Genomic DNA, 15,731 nt, shown 5'->3' with positions numbered 1-15,731 from the left:
TATATATATATATATTTTTTTTTGCGCCGGGTAGAAGAAGAGAGCGGTACTATTGTTCTCCCGAGTTCTATCCCCCGCACGGCTACAAGTCTCCGACAAACTATGGTGCTCTTTTCTTTCCCTCCCCGGTAGGATTTTTCCCCCCAGGGCGCGCACAAAAACCCCCAGGGCCACACTTTATACCGACGTCCCTTCCGTGGGCCGAACAAATGGCTCTCCCGAGAGGCGGCAGTCCCGAGCCTAAAGAACTATTCGAGGGAAGCGCCAAAGCACTTTTGTTCTTCCCGGAGAGAGTCCGCCCCCGCCGCGAGAGCGTCCCAGCCCCACCCCCCGACCCCTATCCGGGGCCAGGGAGAGTGGGCCCGTGAGCGTTCTTACCCGCTCTTTTCCATCTCCCGAGAGAAAATTTTTAACGGCCGCTAGGGAACGGTTCTGCTGTTTTCTTATCAGGGAGTTTTCGGTTGCGGGGGCATTGCGCGCGCAGGGCCCGGCCCCCGGGCGCGCGGGGAAGGCACGCGGGGCACGCTGGGAGCGGGAGTTTTTCCCGCCGCCGCCGCCGCCGCCGCCGCCGCCGCCCGCCGGGACCGGGCCACGTGTGCACGCGAACGCATAGGTGGCTGACGGGCAACCTCGGGCCGCTGCCCACCGCCACCTTGTCCCACCCTGCACCCTTCCCCATCCCTGCTACGCCATTAGGAGTTACGCAGGTCCAAAAAGCACGGTGGCACTTCTGATTTTCTCACTCCCCACCATTCGTGGGTCCAGTTGGCTCTATTTGCAAATATAGACAGAATCCAACCCCGTCTCACACTTCATACCAGACCGGTCCGAGCTCCAACCATGGTTTTAGCCTGGGTTATTGAAACAGCCGGATGACCGCTTGTTCCCACGCTCCCCCACCTCGTCACTAGGTTATCGGCTCAGAGGCCAACCAGACCCGGTTGAAATGTCAGCGCTTGGGCTCAAAACCTTCCGCAGGCTTCTCACCTGGCCCGTCATCAAAGGCCAAAGGCGTCACAGTGAGCGCCAAGGCCGCCTCACCTCTTATTCTTCTGCTTCCTACTAATCTTTTTTAAAAAAATATATCTTATTGATTTTTTTACAGAGAGGAAGGGAGAGGGATAGAGAGTCAGCAACATCGATCAGCTGCCTCCTGCACCCCCCCCCCCCCCCCCCCACTGGGGATGTGCCGGCAACCAAGGTACATGCCCTTGACCGGAATCAAACCCGGGACCCTTCGGTCAGCAGGCCGATGCTCTATCCACTGAGCCAAACTGGTTAGGTCTGCTTCCTACTAATCTTTTAGGCACGGGGGGCCTCTTTGCCATCCTTAGGCTTCTCTAAACCCACCATCCGTGCCCCCTACAGGGCTTTCCACCGGCTGGTCCCTCCTCTCAGTGTCCCCACAGGCTGTACTAAGAGATCCTGCGCTATTTACAGTAGCTCCACGTGTCTTCAGGTATCATTTCCCCTCGGGCCTTCCCTAATCACCCAGTTTCTATCCTCCTACCCTGGTCACCTAACGTACTATGAAGTATCTGTCTTCTTACTGGACTGCAAACTCTCCACGAAGGCAGGGCTTTTGTTCTTGTTGTTTTATCCTGAATCTCCTGTACATAGACTAGTGCCTGGCAAATCAATACTTCTTGAATGAATGAATCTTCCCTAAGCCCAGTGTGGTTGGTAACTGTCCTCTTTTCTGCCAGAGAACATGTAAGGAAATAAAATCCAGAAAACCACCTGTCATTTATCTCAAGCATTTTCTGCAATTACAAATCTTTTTTTTAAGTTATCTTTATTGTTGAAAGTATTACAGATGCCTGCCCCCCCCCCCCCCCATTAACCCCTCTACCCCAGTCTCTTCTACTCCCCGGGCCTTTCCTGCACTATTGTGTGCCCACCGCTGTGCATATATGCATTTAAGTTCATTGGTTAATCTCTTCCTGCTCACACTCCCCCTCCCCCCCACTTCCCTCTGAAATAGTCTATTGCATGCTTCAATGTTTCTGGAGCTTTATTGTTCAACTGTTTATTTTGTTCATTAGATTCCACATGTAAGTGAGATCATGTGATACTTATCTTTCTCTGACTGGCTTATTTGGCTTAGCATAATACTCTCCAGGTCCCTCCATGCTGTCTCAGAGGGTAAGAGATCCTGCATTATTTACAGTAGCTAAGTTCTGGAAACAGCCCAAGTGCTCATCAGTAGATGAGTGGATTAAACAACTGGTACTTTTACACAGTGGAATACTATGCAGCTGTAAAAAAGGATCTGAATTACAAATCTTAATCAACATTTCTTGACTCCTAATTTTCTAGCTATGCTTTTAAAAACTTTATTTACATGCCATAAAATCCACTCTAAGAGTTCAATTCAATGATTTTCAGTAAATTTAAGACCAAATGCACTAGAGCCGTGTTCGGCAAACTGCGGCTCTCGAGCCACATGCGGCTCTTTGGCCCCTTGAGTGTGGCTCTTCCATAAAATACCACGTGCGGGCGCTCACGTACAGTGCAATTGAAACTTCGTGGCCCACGCGCAGAAGTCGGTATTTTGTGGAAGAGCCACACTCAAGGGGCCAAAGAGCTGCATGTGGCTCGCGAGCCATGGTTTGCCGAGCCGCAGTTTGCCGACCACTGCACTAGAGGATGGAAGATTCTTGCTAAAAGGACTAAGCAGGGTTCTTGCTGAAACTGGATTTTATAAGGAAGTGCACTTATGCACCTAGAAGGTTCAGGAGTCTGACTAGTTTGTCAAGAAAATAATCTTTTTAGTAGTTACATGAGTGTTTTCTTATAATTATTATTTTAAAAAATATATTTGTTTCAGAGAGGAGAGGAGAGGGAGAGAGAGAGAGAAATATCAGTGATGAGAGAGAATCATTGATTGGCTGACTCCTGCAAGCCCCACACTGGGAATCAAGCCTGCAACCAGGCAAGTGCCCTGACCATGACCTTCTGGCTTATAAGTCGATTTTCAACCACTGAGCCACGCCAGCCGGGCTTCTTACAATTATTTTTAAGCTGCAGTCACATGTTATGTTTACATACTTAAGATACAACACAATTTCTCAGACTATTTAACTGTAAGGTGGATGGAAGGGAAACTATTAAAGGAATCTGTAAAATATTTTATTATGGTTCAGTGTTAGATTTCAAGTTCTTTTAATTCTCTTAATCACATTTCAAAGTGATTTTCATCCGGTCAGTCGTCATTTAATATTTATTGAGCCTTTCTAGTTGGAGGTACTTTATTAAATAGAAGAAGAGCATGGTCCCTGTGGTCAAGCTGCTTAAAATCTGGTAAGGGAAAGTGACAACCAACTAGATCACTGCCACATAGCATGGTAAATGCAGATGGAAGATTCAGAGGGGTGATTCCTGAAATGAGCATTGAAGGCTATCTAAGCCAGAGGAAGAAGAGAGGGTCATGGCATTGCCAACCAAGGGGAAAGCATACACAAGCAAGGTAAGAAGCCATTGAAAGAAGGAAAGGGATTTATTTTGCTGGGTTACAGAGTACACCATTAGGAAGTCATGAGGGATTTGATTAAAGATGCAGGCAGAGACCAGATTATGAAAGGCCTTGTAAGATGTATTTGTTAGGTTTGGCTGTGAGTAACTTAAATCCAAAGTAATAGTGTAAACAAGACAGAGGTTTATTGCTTTGTCATGCAAACCACATTTCTGGGTTGCTGGTGGCTGCTGTGATGTTCCACACTGAGTCCAGGACCCAGACTCCCCCTCTTTTACTGACCCAAACAGTTAATAACTAGCATATCACAGGCCTTTAAAATAAAAGTGGTTTTATTATAAAATTCTAAAAATGTGCTTTAAAAGACAGTCATGGGAATACTGCATAATAAGAAGAAATAGATCTTCATGACCCAGACAATCACATAGCAGATTTTATATTGTCCATAGAATTAATATTTTAAAAAAACATTCTTCTTTCAGTTAAGAAGAGTCTTCAGAGCACCATTATTTGAAGGGAAGGTATTCTGCATATCAGAGTTCATCTTTGGTCTGAAATGAAGAAGCAAAATATTTAGAGCCATCAAGAAGTCATACATGAGTTTGGAAGACTTATATTAGTCTATTAATTGTTTTCCCTTAAAGATGAAAGAAGGAAAAAAAAGCCAAGTTACTGCTATAGACTTAGAGGGTCTAGAACTGGTTTTGGAATCACCCACAGGTAGAATTTCATAGGACTACTGATGCAGCACCCAAACATCTAAGGGTATGTATAACTGTAAAGGGCCTTGCGTTATGAATGGTCAGTGACAGGGTATGGTACACAATGAAGAAGAAATAAACAAAGCTGTCATTCCAGGCCCCCTAACTTCGACAAATAAGTAGAATCATTTGACAGCCCTTAGTACACTTAGACAAATATAAAAAAATAAAAAAAAGGGAGCGGAGAGAGGAAGCTGCCCAGTTTCATTTGGAGTCCACAAAGTGTTCTGACACCAAATCACTAACTTTGTGAGAGGGTACCTTTCATTTCTGGCAATTGGTTTTGTCTCTGGCTTTAACTAATTTTATGGCTTTTCAGCATTGACAAGAGTTAACATTGGTAGATGATATACCACTTTCAAGGGCTATTCGGTAGCAAATAAGTTCTCAAAACAAAACCAATACAACAAAAACTCTATTATGATGTTGCTTAAAAATGTCAATATATATTATATTATAGATATAAATCAGAATTTTATACAATATACATTCCTTCAAACAAACAAAAAACTATAATCAAAACAACCCTCTCCTACCACACTGTCTTTAAAAACAACCATGCACACAATTTGAAGATGAGAGACGAATTTTTTTGTCCTTGCTTTCCTGTAATGCAGCTAGCTGATTCTGAACTAACTTCTTCTTTGGGATCAGTTTGGTTAATCACTAAATGAAAGCATTTACTGGATGACCTCTGAGGTCCTTTTTAGCCTGACAAGTCCCTATGTGAATCTGCCTTTTTTTCCCTTCCTGTATAAGCAATAATAAAAAAAATATTTTTTATTGATTTCAGAGAGGAAGGGAGAGGCAGAGAGAGATAGAAACATCAATGATGAGAGAGAATCATTGATTGGCTGCCTCCTACACACCGCCCCCTACTAGGGACGAGCCTGCAACCCTGGCATCTGCCCTTGACTGGAATCGAACTTGGGACCTTTCAGTTCTCAGGCTGACTCTATCCACTGAGCCAAACCAGCTAGGGCTGAACCTGCCTTTTATAAACAAAATCATATGTGGTGGTACCAACAGTGATTGCTTTTCATGAATAATTTGTTAAGATGAATAATCATGGTTATATATTTTTTTATCTCTAAATTCAAATGCCATACGATGTGAATTCCCACATTAAAAAAAGACCTCCGTCTACTTTGCTGGGAGCTCCTACATCTTCTCACTCAGCACCCTTTCTTTTGCCTTGTTATTATCTATTATATCGATCTCTCTGGTAGAATAAATTGCTTGGAGGCTGCAGGAGAAACGCAAATTATTATTGCCTGACTGAATAAAGACTTGGATCAAAGTTAGTTGTTACTCTGACATTGGCTAGTTCTGGTTACCTTTTTCCTGTGGCATGTGCAAGGAAAGAGGTCATCCTCGGTCTGTGGTTCTACCCTCTTCATGCCCTCTCGGATTTGGGGCTCACTCACTTGTAAATTGGCATATTCCTGTATAAGCAACAATACAAAAGCATTCCTTACATGATGCTTAAAGTATATTTACCAAATTAGATATGCTAAAATTTGCTAGAATATGGTTCCATTAAACTCACACGTGTCAAGTGACAATATGCAGGGTCCACCATACTCCCCTTAAACATCCCACAAGAGTTTTTGAGGCAGCTGTCCTTTGGACACTGGCTGCCTATTTCTAGGGGATCTCTCCTTATTCATCTTTTATTTATATGACTTGATTTTTAACTTATTTTGTACTGCCTTCGTATTGCAGTGGAAAAAAAACTGTGTACATAATCTTCCTTAGACTGAGAATTTGAGGACAGAGGCTATTTTTGTCTTACCTACCATGGCTTATACAGAATCAGTTACCATCTTCATTCAATATATGCTCCTTCTGTGACAGGCTCTGGACTAGGTGCTTATGCACTAGTATATATGAGTTGAGTGAATGAACACTACTACCCTGTAGATCTTCAGGAATTGAGATAGTAAATCCCCTACTCCTTCAGTTTACACCTTCACCCTCTCCATCCCTTCACCACCTTCTAGAATAAAGGGGAAGAGGCCAGTGCAGACCAGAAAAAAGTCTGACTTTGTCTTGTAGCAGAGCCTAAGATATGGGGCTCAATATCTGCAATTCTGTGATTTTTTTTTAAAAAAAGCTTAACTTATATCTAGTATAATTGTTAGCAAATTACTTGCTTACTACTGCTTTTTATTTTTAAAGAAACTTTCAAATTCAGATATGCTTTAATTATGATACCTAAATGCTAAGGTCCATGAAAATGATTTCTAAGAGAAATCATGGCTCACATGGAGTCAGCACAACAGTTCTAAACATACCTTGCACTATGTAGACAAAGAAATGGTAAGGCAGCAAGCAGTAATATTGTACAAAGAGAAAATATGAATCCATGCATAGTAATTTTGCAGAATCAGATGCCAATTTCCTAACCAAATACCACATAGTTCTAACATTATTACCTTTCCTTTAATGTTGTAGCATTATCCAATAGCTAATCTTTGGTTTTCTTCTTTTTTCAATATTATTTAATGTTTGTCCTTGATTTTCACCCACAGAGGTACATTTATCTCCTTAAATAATATATTTTCAGACATTGTTAAGTGAAAAGATATTATAAATATTATTTATATAAATATTAACATATATATATACATATATTATATAAGTAATACACATATTATTTCACTTAACTACTAATATGATCAATTACAAGTTAGATGTCATTTTCTTAGAAAATACTGACCTGGAAAAGTTTAAAGTAATAACAGAATATGTCATCACCCATGAGATTATTTCTTGCAAATTCTTGTCCAGTTTTTGCTATCTTCTTTGCCTACGGGACCAACAACAAAAAAATCCTTTCATGAAACATTTTTTCCCCATGTAGACATAGGAAAACTGATCTTCAGAGTACATTTAAGTGGGAAAAATATCTTTGGGGTTAGTCTTTCCTGGTACAGGGAACAGTTAACAGAGTATGTTTGTTTTAATTAAAAGGAGGTTTTTAACACTTGAGCATTTGAGAAGTCATATTAAACCTTCTAGAATTAAGTCTCTCTTGGAGAGAAAGGGTATACATTAAATGAAGTAATAATGACTTTGTAAAGTAAATGCAGGATTAAGCTTAATGCACTGCCTTATAATTTTTCAGAAATGATTTCAAAGTTTATTTCCTGCAATCCCGAATTTTTTAAGCTTGATTTAAAAAAATCTTTATTGTTGAAAGTATTACATATGTCCTCTTTTTCCTCCCATTGACCCCCTCCAGCCCACACCTAACCCTCCTCTTCCTGCCCCAGGCCTTCCCACCCCACTAACTGCATCCATGGGTTATGCATATAAGGTCTTTGGTTGATTACCTTCCACCCACCCACACTCCCCTTCCTTCCCTCTGAGATTCTACACTCTGTTCTATGCTTTCATGTCTCTGGATCCACTCCGTTCATCAGTTTATTTTGTTAATTAGATTCCATATTATGAGTGAAATCATGTGATACTTGTCTTTCTCTGACTAACTTATTTCACTTAGCATGATACTCTCCAGGTCCCTCCATGCTGTCTCAAAGGGTAAGAGATTCTGCTTTTTTACCAGTGCATAGTATTCCATGGTGTAAATGTACCACAGCTTTTTTATCCACTCATCTACTAATGGGCACTTGGGCTGTTTCCAGATCTTAGCTATTGTAAATTGTGTTGCTATGAACATAGGGGTTCATACATTCTTTATGATTTGGTGTTTCGGGTTTCTTAGGATATATTTTTAGAAGTAGGTTCACTGGGTCAAATGGCAGTTCCATATTTAATTTTTTGAGAAAACTCCATACTGTTTTCCATAATGGCTGCACCAGCCTGCATTTCTACCAGCAGTGTACTAGGGTTCCTTTTTCTCCACATCCTCCAATCCCTCATTTTAATCCACAGCACAGTTAGTTTTCCCTCTATCAGGCTAGCTTTCTTATGTTCCTAGCAGAAGTGAGGGAGTGCTAGAGGCTCAGATCAACTTGACTAAAAGAGAAAGCATAGTCAAAGCCAAGGTTTAGCTTTTTGTTTCATGTGCAGACTAGACAGTTAAACCAAGCCACAATACCTGTGTTCATCCTGAATGGAACTGGGTTACCCATGGGGCTTCCTATTTATAGGTAAAGGTCTATTCTGAGCCGACTGAGCAGACATTTAAAATGAAGCTATGAGCCGGGCCAGCATGGCTCAGTGGTTGAGCATTGACCTATGAACCAGGAGGTCACAGTTCGATTTCCAGTCAGGGCATATGCCCGGGTTGCGGGCTCGATCCCCATTGTGGGGCTTGCAGGAGGCAGCCAATCAATGATTCTCTCTCATCACTGATGTTTCTATCTCTCTCTCCCTCTCTGAAATCAATAAAAATATATTTTAAAAATAAATAAAGGAGGCTATGATATTGGGGTACAAGGAGACTGACCTTACCTCTTCATCGTGATCTTTTGCCCAGTTAAGTTTTTCTAAAAGATCGCTCAGGTTGCTTTTAACAGGAATGTAATGTTTCCAGGGCTGCAGCTCATTGTAAAAGTGTTCATAGTAGATGGAGTCCTGCTTCAGCACCACACTGTCGCCGACTAGAAGATATGGCAGGCGATATGCTGCGACAGTGCCATCAACGTTTATTTGATACTTGTGCTGTGAAACAGCAGTAAAATGTTAGAACCTCTATTACATTCCTTTTTTTCTATCCTCATTATTCTCCTCCCCTTTCCACACAAACAGCCTCACTGTCTTCAGATATAAACTGGCCAGATTTTGCCCACTGCTTTCACCATGTAGTAACTGCTATTATGTAACGTGCTGCTCTAGAGTTGAAGGCTGATTTTGATGCTCTCCTAAGTTTCACAGACCACAAGTCTAATGTTGAAGCAGCCAATAAAATAATAAATAACTGTTGTCCTCAGGCTACAACCTAAAGAAAGATTGATTTATGGTGACTGTAATTTCCCTATTACTTAATTAATCACATGTGAGCACCTGCTGATGGCACATTCTATACCATGTTAACCATACCTTTTAAACATTAGGTGGCCACACACAAGTCTTAAGGAAATCAACAAGCTCTGAGGCAAGTACATCTCTGAATAAAAATATTCATAGCATTGTGCTAATCAATAGTCCTTAGCTCTAGCAAATTCAATAGATAGGAATAAAGCAAAGGCATGACAGAATACCCTGAGGATGGCTGGCTGGTATTAGCTCTCTTTGGTTTTAATCATATTTCAAAAATCTCTGTGATATGCGTATGGAAATGACAACTCAACTTATGGAATTCTTTAGGTCTACCTGCTGCCATGTGACCCATCAACAACAAAAAACAAACTTGGCCATATACAGCAGAGACAGAGCTCACTAATCACTTGCCTTACCCACCTTTCTCACCACCACATGGGACTTCAAAAACAACTCATTGGTCTAGAGAACAGGGCAGTGTCCTACTGCGTGAAAAGTGGAGTTGCTGGAAAAAGGATCACTCCCTGGGAAACATGAGCAGTACACCTTCTAGCTACAGAAAGAATTCCCACGCAGACATTTGGATGGATTTCAAGTCATTTCCCCACCAGGGGCCTATTAAGAGACACCTGGTTTACATCTTCTTTAGTCTGTTGTCAAGCTGTGGCTCTGGGAAGAAGTATTTGTAAAACCACTCACATGTATCTATTAATAAAAAAAGATTTTTGAGCTGAAATGTATTATCTTGGGGGTCAACTGGGGTGAAAAATTATAGCTCTCCCCCGGCCCCAAGCTCCCTGATATATATTTAATGTCAGGGTTGGGTACTGAGTACAGACCCAGGCTGCCGAACCAGTCCCTGGGGTCCCATGCCCTGAGAGTCACTGAGTTTAATGCTCATCTCTCCTGTCCCTGTCAGTTATAGGCCTCAATTTCTCTCCCCGAAATGAAGATACAGTATTCCCTTGAACAACATGGGGTTTAGGGACACGGACTCCCCCCCCAACTCCAGCACTGTCAAAATCATGCATATAACTTCTTCTTTTTCCTTCTTCTTCTTTTTTTCTTTCTAACTTTTGATTCCCCCCAAACAGTTGTCCCTTTGTATCCATGGAGGATTGGTTCCAGGACCCCCCACAGATACCAAAATCCACAGGTGATCAAGTTCCTTATATAAAATGGCAAAGATCAATGCACATAGCCGGCCATCCGCATCTGTGGATTCCCACCCTCACATAAAAATACTGTTTTTGATCTGCAGTTGACTGAATCCATGGACTCAAAAGCTGGAGAAATAGAGGGCTGACTGTTTATTGAGAAAAACCAGCCTGTAAATGGGTCTGTGCCGTTCAACCCCATGTCGTTCAAGGGTCAACTGTATTTGGAAAAACAAAAAAGGATTGGTCACAGATGAGGCCATACCTTGAAGAAATCAAAAAATGAAATGTGTTTCACAATGGGACCATAGAGGCTTTCATCGTGTTTAAAGAAGAAAAAGTTGGTGAAGGCAGCATCTATGAGCTCTGGGTGTTTTCTGCTGAGTTTAACCAGCTCAAGTCTCTCTTTTCGGCTGTCTCGGCCTCTCCAGACAGCTGTGGAGTTTTTGCTTTCCCAGGGAGGACCCGTGTTAGCTTGCACAGACATCATATCCAGACTTACTCTGGAAGACAGAAAGTACAACACATTTGCCCTCCAAACCATCGCGTCACAAAGGTTGTTGGGAAAGAACTCACCAAGGGGGAAAAAACCAAGGCTCAGGGTCATGTGTGACCCGTCTCTCACCGGCCCATGGTTTCTAGAACAGAGTCCGTCAGGTCGTAGGTGGGCATCACGATATCCCTGGAATCTGTGGAGCCACACCAGGAAAAGATCGGATGAATGTGTGGACTGGATTTCTTTTTCTCCAAAGGCCAATCTCCCAAATTAACAAAAAACTCCACATCAGGCATCCTCACCTAGGACAAAGAAAAGAGCTTACTAACACGTCTGGCACTGTATAATGCCTTCTATTGATCAATGTGTGTCCTTGTAAAAAGAGGTGAGGACATACAGGGACAATGGCTTGTGAGGACAGAGACTAGAGCGATGCAGCTGCAAACCAAGGAATGCCAAGCATTGCTGGGCACCGCCAGAAGTCAGGGAGAGCCGAGAAGGCTTCTCCTCTGGGGGTTTCAGAGGAAGCACAGCCCTGCTGGCACCTTGATTTTGGACGTCTAGTCTCCAGAACTGTGAAAGAATAAATTTCTGTTGTTTAAAGCCACCCAGTTTGGAGTAGTTTAGTACAGCAGCCCTAGGAAATTAACACAGGCACCCCACAAGACATAAAACTTCAGAATAGTATTATAATAAGGCCCATATAGGACACCTCTGATATGATTATTATTTTTAGTTTGAAAAATTACATTTTAAAACCTGGGCTTAATTAGAGGGCTGACTGTATATTGAGAAAAAAATTTATATTTTATATAAAAGAAATACTTACTTTTCTAGTCAAAGAAAGTAGTATGGCATCCATGAAAATTCTAAAACCTACATGTTCACCATGAGTCTTGATATAAACCTGAAAGGTAATTGAATGTTTATTACATTAGTCTAAAAGTATTGGCAGGCTTCCCTGAGATAAAGGTTATCAGAATGATCCTCAGAATGATTTTTAGTAAAGCTAGTTGTAGCCAAATGGTCAAAATAAAAATCACTAAGACAGACAAGCAAACCTCAAGCACAAATTGTACCTTGTTATCCTTCACGGTATAGTGACACAAGCTCTGCCTTTGTCCAAATCTCTTTGGGATTTCTTCTGCAATCTTTTCTGGATCAACAGTAGGGAAATGCACCAGATCTCTCTGAATCTGAGCGATGGTTTCCGGGCAGTTCATCTCCTGTAGCCAGGCTGCACTATCTTCCAAAGGACAGTCACAATTCTCGTGGTAAACCGGCCCTAATTACACACAAGCAACAAATTACACAGTAATAATTTCACTCAGCACTTGAAACACGTAACAAATATCCATTATCCACTATCGACTTCACAGATTTTGCCGAGGTTATTAGGAAGGGCATTTTGTCTTCTGTTCTGACAGCTCTTCACAGTAAGGTCGTGATATTTTCATATTCAGATCTGTTTTGCACGAGTTCTAAAGAAAGCCAATAGTAACTAATTTTTGCTCACAGTGGCTATTACAGTCCATTATTTTTTATGTTTTGTGTACTTAAAAAATAAGCAAACATTTATAAAAATATATCAAAGGAGTATGTCTTTTTTGATGAAAGACAAAAGTGATATAAAATTAATATTTCAATGATCTCTTATAAAAAACAGTTTTTTAAAGTGTCTAAGGTATTTTCCTCAATGAGTAAATCATCATCAATAACAATATAAGTAAACAAAGAACCATTACTATGTTTGTTTGTTTTAAGAATTATACAAAAACAAGAGCAATCTTCAAAACAGTTCATTCAGCCCAGCTGGTGTGGTTAAGTGGTTGAGCATCTATGAACCAGGAGGTCATAGTTTGATTCCCATTCAGGCTCAGTTGCAGACTCAGTGCCCAGTAGGGTAAGTGCTGGAGGCAGCAGATCAATGATTCTCTCTCTCCTTTATGAAAAAAAAAAAAAAGTTCATTCATATTGTAATTAATTAATTATATGTTTATAGAAATAATACTAACAAAATATAGCAGAATCTGAATTGAGATTTTACTGTCATTCCTTTCTATAATTTTCAGATTCCCACCTGACCCAGGCAGTAGTCAATAATGGAATATTTTTAAGGGTTTATATTGTACCATGTGGTCCTGGTGGAATGTGGGAAATATTTTTAATTTGCCTTTATTGGAGGTGGGGAACAAGAAAAATTTGTGTCTCTGTATATACACTGCTTTTCCACTGTGTTAGGGTACTATCTCCATTGATATGGAAAGATATGGCTCTAGGTAATGCAGCTGCAGTATATATACATATATATATATATTCAGAATTTCTCCAGAAAAATACTATTGGAACAAAGAAAAAACAACAACAGTTAACTTCTCCCCTTTGCTTCAAGCTCTTTCTCTTCTTGAAGTGGTCAAATTTCAATAGTGCTTATCAGTTACTGTCACATACCTCCTATTAAATAAGTGTAATCTATGACCATATTGTATATAGCTTGATTATTCTTGTTAATGTGTGTCTTCAGGGAACAAATTCTCTATTAGTATGTTCTTCCCTTTTTAGTGAATTATAATTTCCATTCAAATCTTGCATTTCCTCAGGACTTTCAATTTAGCTTTCAAGGAGAAAATGTCTATTTTTTTCTTTCAGTGAAAAAATATCATGCTAACTTTTTTTAAAAATTAAAGTACAGGCATCATTGTATTCAAATTGTTGTTTTAAAGTTATGTTCCAAATTACCTTTTAAAATATATGGGGATTTGGCCACATGTTGACCTTGGAATTTAACTTCAACCTTCAGATTCTTGTAGCTTGCATACATTCTGTATCTGACTATGAAGGACCCATCCTTGCGGTCTAAAACCTGGACGCCAACTCTAGTGAATTGCTCATCTGGTGCCGAGATTTTAATCTGGAATATCTTTTCACCTGGAGAAGATGTGAACCTGTGATGGGTAGAAGAATAATATAGAAAGATTATTTTAAGGAACAAATGCACAAAGATTATGCTGTCCAGTCTGTGAACCTTACTCTTCTCCTTCACGTTCTCCCGCTAACATACACTGTCTTCTCTGTTATACTTTGAGTATCAGAATGAATCTGATGGATCAGAGATTTTAAAAAGAAGAGGATGCCAATAGCCAAGATAACATAAAACAGTTTCATTAGAAAATTGCACGGGAATATGTTACTAAAACTAATCTATGTAAACACAGAATGTACTTATGCATTTCATATATAAAAATATTCTTATCAACCTACTATTTATTTGATGTCCATCACATATGGAAATTTGTGATCAAATAGTGCCTCTAAAAACATTTTGAAAAATCTCTCTCAACGATTCTGTTAAAAATTAGTATTATAGCCCAGGTCAGTGTTTGTCAGTGGTTAGTCAACCCATGAACAGAAAGGCTGCAGGTTCAATTCCCAGTCAAGGGCACTTACCTGGGTTGCAGATTCCAGCATTCAGGAGGCTCCCTTATATCTCTCTCCCCCTCCCTCCCTTTTATTCTCTCAAAAAAAAAAAATCAATGGAAAAAATATCCTCAAGTGAGGATTAACAACAAAAATTATAAATCATGCCCAGCATGGGCAAAAGCCAGTAGGTAGTGTATCATCTAAGTGACATCGTATGAAAGGTTTTTTTGAGTGAGTGCTCTTGCTCTTAAGATTATATTTAGTTTCTCCAATTATACTATTTAATATCTTTTATTTGCTTTGGAAAACGTATTCCCAAGGTTTTTTTCTTTCCTACAAATATACATGGTGAGCAATTAAAAAAAGACAATCATTTCAGAAGTATGTGAATTCTAGACATAAGTTTTGAGTAAAATTTCAATTGTTGAGTTCAATGGAGTGAAACAAACGTTTGTTGCAAACACATATACTTTCCCTCTAAACTCTAAGGTTTCAAATAGTGCTTGATTATTCTTTTTGAGTTTCAAAGCACGTTTACCTGCAGATGTGCACCTGGAAACGGAGGCCAGCACCAAGGAAAAATGAAACCAAGTTTCTAACAACTGGATCTAAATTCCTTATTACAGGTTATGCAAAAGTGGTTGTCTCTCTAGTTACGTGGGAATCCCTATGAAAATAGCTAGGAGAAGAGCTAATTCGGAATTATTTCGAAAGCTCTGAGAAAGATTGGTTGGAATGGAGAAAGACAGTTACAACCAGATGTGGAGAGCACCCAAATATCCTGAAATTTAAACTGCTGTGGAGAAAGGAGTTCTTGGGCGGATAAAACTGGAAAGAAGTAGCAGTAAGCTTTAACTGCATTCCAAAAATCGTTAGGCAGCTGTTTCTCAACTTACTTATTTCCGGATGTATCCACCGCCTGAATATAGAAGTAGCGCGCAGGAAGGACAACAGCGGCTTTCAGCCCTGGTCCCCATACTTCACTCTTCTCTGGGCTCAGTCGCCTCTCTCCGCCGGTCTCAGCAAACGCTGGAACTGTCCCCAGAAAGAAGTAGTAAAGCAGCAAAATGCTAAACATTTACGAGACGGACTATCAAATAATCCACGAATAAATGCGGTATCAAAGATGGACAGAACGAGCTGTGGTTTGGGTCAGGGCACGTTGGCCGATCGCAGCAGCAAAAACGGCTCCAAGAGGTGTCGCTTGCTGTGCAGGGCAAGGCGCGCGGGTCTCCACGTTCCCCGGGAAAATCACAACCGGAGCGCGGGCTTGTGCAGCTGAAGGACAGTCGTTCTGCTGAAACGGGCAAGAACCGCCCTGCTCCTCTTTCTCGGGACAATGCTAAACTTGCGTTGCTCCTGCAGCTGGAGCATCACTGGGGGCGAATCCGTCTCAGGTTCCAGTCCAAGGTGCCCGGCGAGGGGATTGGCCGCGCGCGTCGGGCCGGCTGAGTAAGGCTTTCTCTCAGTGG

General features: G+C 40.9%; 1 protein-coding gene across 5 annotated transcripts; it reads right to left on the bottom strand.

The window, feature by feature from the left end:
- Positions 1 to 3,787: 3,787 nt before the first annotated feature.
- KDELC1 (KDEL motif containing 1) lies at positions 3,788 to 15,710 on the bottom strand. Of its 5 annotated transcripts, XM_006086919.3 has the most exons (10): positions 15,156 to 15,710; positions 13,579 to 13,784; positions 11,919 to 12,124; positions 11,669 to 11,746; positions 10,969 to 11,141; positions 10,609 to 10,846; positions 8,659 to 8,868; positions 6,959 to 7,048; positions 5,574 to 5,681; positions 3,788 to 4,026 (listed from the first exon to the last, which is right to left on the bottom strand). In XM_006086919.3, the coding sequence occupies exons 1-10, from the start codon at positions 15,335 to 15,337 to the stop codon at positions 4,009 to 4,011; spliced, it is 1,509 nt and encodes a 502-aa protein (XP_006086981.1). In that variant the 5' UTR covers positions 15,338 to 15,710; the 3' UTR covers positions 3,788 to 4,008. The 5 variants fall into 5 exon arrangements, 3 of the variants coding, with proteins under 3 accessions (XP_006086981.1, XP_014309687.1, XP_023608238.1); XR_002828773.1 differs by lacking the exon at positions 5,574 to 5,681 and having other exon boundaries at positions 3,790 to 4,026; positions 8,654 to 8,868; positions 15,156 to 15,624; XM_014454201.2 differs by lacking the exon at positions 5,574 to 5,681 and having other exon boundaries at positions 3,790 to 4,026; positions 15,156 to 15,624.
- Between the last annotated feature and the right edge of the window lie 21 nt (positions 15,711 to 15,731).

This window comes from Myotis lucifugus, unplaced genomic scaffold (genome assembly GCF_000147115.1).
Source record: "Myotis lucifugus unplaced genomic scaffold, Myoluc2.0 scaffold_33, whole genome shotgun sequence".
Lineage (NCBI taxonomy): Eukaryota > Metazoa > Chordata > Mammalia > Chiroptera > Vespertilionidae > Myotis > Myotis lucifugus.
This window is presented reverse-complemented; position numbering and strand designations above follow the sequence as displayed.

Bases quoted from the DNA above. Each gene is read 5' to 3' on its own strand.
- KDELC1 (XM_006086919.3), bottom strand. From the start codon at position 15,337: ATGTTTAGCATTTTGCTGCTTTACTACTTCTTTCTGGGGACAGTTCCA. The intron at 11,747-11,918 runs GTACAATTTGTG...ATTACCTTTCAG, and splicing joins ATACCGTGAAGGATAACAAG to GTTTATATCAAGACTCATGG. The intron at 10,847-10,968 runs GTGAGAGACGGG...TCTGTCTTCCAG, and splicing joins GTTCTAGAAACCATGGGCCG to AGTAAGTCTGGATATGATGT.